The following is a 5,780-nucleotide window of genomic DNA, read 5'->3' as shown; positions in this document are numbered from 1 at the left end:
AATAATAATAATAATTATTATTATTATTATTATTATTATTATGACTTCAGTTTAGAGGAAAACAGTTTAATTCTGACCAGATTGATCTGCTCATGAGTCTGGTCAGAACTGTAATTTTTAAACTAGAGTTGTACAAAAAGCTGCAACAGGTAGGAAATTAATTCTTCATACCCTTAAAGAACCCCGCTTTAAKCCCCCCCGAACCGTCCATTTAAATGAGATCATTGTTTTAACTGAATAATTAGAAAACATGTTTTTGGTCCTTGGAGATTTTGAACGTTTTATTATAAATTGCTCTTTCTGGACTCACCTCAGCTCCCAGCGAACCTTCGTCTCCTCTGTAGCCAGGGGGGCCAGGCTTGCCGGGCTCACCCTGGAAAAAACAGTTAATGAAGCACAGCTAAAACACTGAACAAATAAAAATGAAAAAGTACATCATAACACGCCAAAAACAAACATTCAACTTTTAAAAATTTTTTTTTTCTAATAGCATCATAGCTTGAGTGAAAAATACAACTGCAAATACAGTAATATGCGCGCATCTTTGAAAATATTTATTACATTTAATAAGAGTGGCTCCAATTAGGTTTTTTTCTTATAATAAAGTTAATAAGATGAGCATAGTCAATGTATTTGCTATTTTTAACAGATTAAGACATCAGTCCAGTCAGTCAGAGATTCCATATTTTTAAAGTTACTCTGCTGCCCGGTCCTTACTGATGAAAAAAGCTTGGTCCAAAGCACAAAAGAACCATTGAAAAGTTCTGACATCACGGAGGTTACCGTCGCTAACGCCTGTAATGTATTATTATTACAACACTGCCTGGTGCCTCATTAAGAAACCCAAACTGAGGCTTTGGCTCGAGCAGGTGGAGAGAAGAACTGAGTCAGAGGGGAAAGAGTGAGTGCTCTGAGGAGGAGTGAACGCTGAGAATGAGAGCGGGGAGATTTAGGAAGGAGGGGTGGGCAGCACTCTGGGGCAACAGCCAAATCTGCCTCTGCTAAAGCGTCGGCTCGATGTGCTTCCCTTCAACATGAAATATGGATGCACAAACGCTCGAGCAAAGAAACTCCCATCACCAAGTGGAAGAAAATAGACAGAAGGAAATGACGGGTGGTTTACAGAGACGGTGTCATAAACAGTGCGTGCAGCTCCTGTTTGTGTGTCTGTTTGTGAGTGTGTGGGGCTGTTTTTTCTTACAGGGTCTCCATTGGCACCAGTTGACCCCTCCCTCCCCTGCTCTCCACGGCTTCCAGGGTCCCCCTGACAAGAAAAAGAGAACAAATGAGTCAAGGGTAGCAAGTAAAACATGTCGAGCCAAGATTTAACCAGAGTTAGATCAGCACARGAGGAGCACAAATACTATGAGTTCCATTAAGGTCAGTGTGGCGGTGGGATGAGCCAAACTGCTTTTCCCATGAATTTCTTAGGAAGAGAAGCTGGAATCGTCGTCTTTATTCTCACTTACAGGTTCTCCTCTTGGGCCTCTATTTCCACGGGACCCTTGCTCGCCCTTCTCCCCAACTTTTCCCTGTAAAGGATGTCAGAGATGTTAGCACATACTTTGGCAGTTCTATCTCACAAACACACAAATTTAAAAGTCAGTATTGTTCTATTCACTCTCTCGCCAGGAGTCCCGTCTGCTCCAGATGGTCCCTGAAACACACACYTATACAGGATTTGAAAAAGTGTTTTTACAAGTCGTGGGATTTTTAATTTTTCTGTTGTCCAGAAGAGTTTTCACATACATCATCACCGCGCTCGCCTTTGTCTCCATTAGGTCCACGAGGGCCCGGATCACCCTGTCACAACACAGACCGGTAAATACACATAACAGCACCTGCTCTGTCTTTTGTCTAATTTCTRTTTGCGTACCCGAGGGCCCAGGGGCCCATAGTTTCCAGGACGTCCCGGTTCACCATTTTTCCCAAGGTCTCCCTAAAAACAAAGAGCATAGAGCTTTAAAACATCCCCCAACAAGAAATGTAAGACCTTTWTAAGTCACAAGACTTTCTATCTTACCTTTTCTCCTTTCTTTCCATAAGGGCCGGGGTCCCCCTTGGGTCCYCCCTCTCCCTGCAGACCCTGCAGAGACATTTTCAGTGCATAATGATCACAAGCAGCTGAAGCCAAAACAATCTGCTGTTCTTACATGCTCATATAAGTTCATGTGTGATTTTGCTTGCAGTATGAATATGGCTTTATTTAAACAGTCCGACAGCAGGGAATTTAAACAAAGCTGTGATTAAAGAGCCGAAGGCCCCACGTGTGCCTGTTCCCTGGGATTCAGACACGGGGTGTGATGCCGACCTGCTGCATTCCTAAACCAGCAACTGTGGCTAACGGCTCATTTGTAAACAAAAAAGCAGGAGCCTCAGGAGGATATGGAAGTGGCTTGACTGGATGTCACAAACATATTTAATTGTCTGTGTTTTGCTCTCCTTCCAACCTGTTCATGTCACAAAAGGTTAAGACCAGAGGAGCCCAAAGAGGGGCCCACGGGCCAAATTTGGCCCGCCAAGCCATTTGGTTTGGCCCACCAACAGTTGCCAAAGTTACAAGGTTGTAACCTGTTATCCTATGTAGAAACACAGTGTTTCCATTGGTCAAATGATTATATAAAGGGCTGTGGTGAAGGTAGTTTTCAGTCATGGCGCGAAATTTATCTTTGCTTTATTAGGATTAAACATGAAACATGAAATGACAACAAGAAATATTTAGATCAGATTTAACCCCACATGTAGATTTGCACACTTTATAAGGCCACAAAAACTCATATTTTTATCAATTTATAAAATGTCCCATGAGCCTTTGCTACTTGAGCGTATGGCAGACTTTAACCAAGTGCACAGACTAAAACAAAAGAGGGCCATTGCACAGCTTAATCATTAAAAATAAAGGACTTTACTTAAAAAAGTATTTATATTTCATGTATTAAATTACTGCAATTGGCACACAGCCATGGATAGATTTTCATTTTGGCCCTCTCGGGGAAAATATTTGGGCACCCCTGGTTAAGACTTAACAATTTATTTTAATTAATTTGATTTATTCACTCATAAAAAATCTATATACAATAAAAAACTAAACACAATTTATAAATACATGAAATGACAGAAAGCAAGAGGGAAGAAAAAATCTTATTTTCCAAATTATTCTAAAAAAATGTTCAGATCTTCTGAAATGGAGTTCTTAGAAAAGGTTATGAAGAGTTGTTATTTAATACCTGTTGCAGATAGCTCTTTGAATGAACTTTGTTTGGAGAAATAAAAGTTGTAACTGATAAGCTAACACAMTCTCACTCCCAACTCGTCACATATTGACGATTTTCCAAGGTTCCCTCTGCGTTTTATTTTAACGCATCACGTAACCCCTTCGCGTCAGTTATTGACGCACCAGGCATTTCCGGGTTCCCTGGGCGTCCGGTTTTGATGAGTCAGGACGCAAAACATAGGGGTCTTTGYGTTGGGGTCCGTGGTTAATATTAGGGATCAGTGTTCATGGGTAATTTTAGGTAGTGGGGTCAGGGATAGGATGTCTAGGGTGCACATTAGGTCATTTTAGGGTTTGGGACACATAGTTAATGTGAATTTCCTACACTTTCTAAAAATGGTTAATTTTAGGGATCYGGGTTGATGGTTAATTTTAGGTACTAGGGTCAGGGACAGGATGTCTAGAGTGAATAAAGGTAATGTCAGGCTTTGGAACGGTTAGTTTTTTTTGTTGCATTTTCTACACTTTCTGAAATTATGACAATGGATTCTGCCCCATCTCGTCAATAACTGACGCAAGGGGTGTACCCGACGTGTCAAAACCGGACGCAGCTGGAACCTTGGAAAAGCGACAGCTTCAGTCTAAAATAGTCAATAGAAAGAGTCAATACTTCATGTGCGTTCTAATTTAAACTCCTTTACACCACTGTCAAATGTGCATAACATGGTTATTTTGTCAAAAGTGGTACAACATTCCTAAAGGAAGTGCCTCGAACCTTTGCTCCTGCAAATAACCAAAGAATTTGAATAAAAATAATTTTCCAATTGGAAAAAGCTCTCGTGCTTTATAAAAGCCAGTTCATCAAAAGTCACAAACGTTGTTAAAGATGAGATTTAAACACGTTGAGAGTTGAAGTCTGTCTAATTGTTCCACAGTTTAGGAGCTACAGATAAAACACGATCACCTCTGTGGACCAGCCTGGACCTCGAGACGTTTTCATTAGAGTCAAAAGCACATAAAGCTGCAGGAGATCAGACAGATACACTGGAGTCTGCTCATTTAACGTTTTATAGGGCAGCAAGAAAACTTGAAAAATGATGCAAAAACAGYCAGGGAGCCAGTGGAGGGAAGCCAGCACTGGGGAGATACTGTATGTTCACACTGTTGTGTTCGTTTGAAGAGACGAGCTGCAGTGTTCTGTTCTGTCCGGCTGCAGTGGTGAGGTCAGCTTGGCCCACACCAAAAGGTAGAATAAACCAGTTGGGAAGTAAGAAAAGCACAAATCAACCCCTCAAAGTCATTAAAAATCTATGTAAATATTTGTGGAAGGCTACAGCACATTGACATTGGAGTAAAAGTTGACTAAATAGTGCGAGAACAAACCGCAATGAATCCTTGTGAGAATGAAGTTGTTTAAAAACAGCAGCAATCCATGCTGCGCTTGGCTTAACTGTAATGTGTTAGCTTTAATCCCCTCAGATTACAGRCTATATTTTTCAACTGAGGTCYTTCAAAGAGCTATCTATGACAAGTAAAGCTATAATATTTTTTATACCTTTCAACAAAAACCCACTTCAAAAARGCTGAACTATTGGTTTGACTGATAATTTCTATACAAACATTTATTCATCAATCAGCTTCTTTTAGTTGAACTAAATTACTGCCTTCACTCTTATTGTGATAGCTCCAAAATAATCCCATTAAAAAGCATTTAGTTAAAAAGGCACAGTAAAATTTATGTTCATAAATTATTTAAATCAAAACTCCCTGAGCTAAAGCGTTAAATACAAGTTAATCTTCTCTGGAGCAGAGGCAGGACAGGAAGTCTCTTCATTTGCCAGCTGATATGGGTGACATGCTAATAACTGTGAATTTTTTCAAACTGTGTGGAATGTGACATTAATGAGTGGAGCTCGGGTCTGAAGTAAAACTCACATCAGATCCAGGAGAACCTTTGCAGCCTGAAAGTCCGGGGAAACCAGATTCACCCTACAGAGAAGACGGATCAGAAACACGAGCTGAAGCACATCCATCGGAGACACAAAAAGCAGAATCTGCACGGTTTGTGTCTGTCTCACCTTGCGTCCATCGGTTCCATCCATCCCTCTTTGACCTTTGTCCCCCTGAGGAGAAACAGATGAACAAAACAGACATCAGAGGATGTCATCCAAAAAAACAGACAATAAACAAATCTAAGATTTATAACCAAAATTACAGTAGAAATTAGCTCTCACCTTGAAGCCTTTGTGTCCTCTTTCACCCTGCAGAAAAACAAAATGCACACTATGAATTTTACAGAACAGAACATAATCTGAATATTGTAGGACTGGAGACATTTTGGATCTAATCTTCATCATCATCATCATCATCATCATCGTTTATTTATAAAGCACAATAAAAACCAAAGTGCTGTACAGGAGCATAAAATAAAAACAATGAACAAAGTACAGTAATAAAATGAACAATAAAATCAAACAAAACAGCAAAGGCTGGTCTAGTGATCACGCTCTTCAGACTCAAATGCCTGTTTAAACAGATGAGTTTTTAACAGAGACTTAAACTCATT

At 40.1% G+C, this 5,780-nt stretch overlaps 1 protein-coding gene across 1 annotated transcript in view; it reads right to left on the bottom strand.

Annotated features, from left to right (window-relative positions):
* Positions 1-5,780, bottom strand: part of col6a1 (collagen, type VI, alpha 1) — a gene marked incomplete in the record, with an annotated part of 37,844 nt that overhangs the window by 21,647 nt on the left and 10,417 nt on the right. Inside the window, 10 exon segments of the mRNA XM_014008972.1 lie at positions 311-373; positions 1,202-1,264; positions 1,470-1,532; positions 1,622-1,657; positions 1,750-1,803; positions 1,877-1,939; positions 2,024-2,086; positions 5,150-5,203; positions 5,293-5,337; positions 5,449-5,475. Coding sequence (XP_013864426.1) covers positions 311-373; positions 1,202-1,264; positions 1,470-1,532; positions 1,622-1,657; positions 1,750-1,803; positions 1,877-1,939; positions 2,024-2,086; positions 5,150-5,203; positions 5,293-5,337; positions 5,449-5,475 — 531 coding nt within the window.

Source organism: Austrofundulus limnaeus, unplaced genomic scaffold (genome assembly GCF_001266775.1).
Source record: "Austrofundulus limnaeus strain Quisiro unplaced genomic scaffold, Austrofundulus_limnaeus-1.0 Scaffold54, whole genome shotgun sequence".
Taxonomy (NCBI): Eukaryota; Metazoa; Chordata; class Actinopteri; order Cyprinodontiformes; family Rivulidae; genus Austrofundulus; species Austrofundulus limnaeus.
This window is presented reverse-complemented; position numbering and strand designations above follow the sequence as displayed.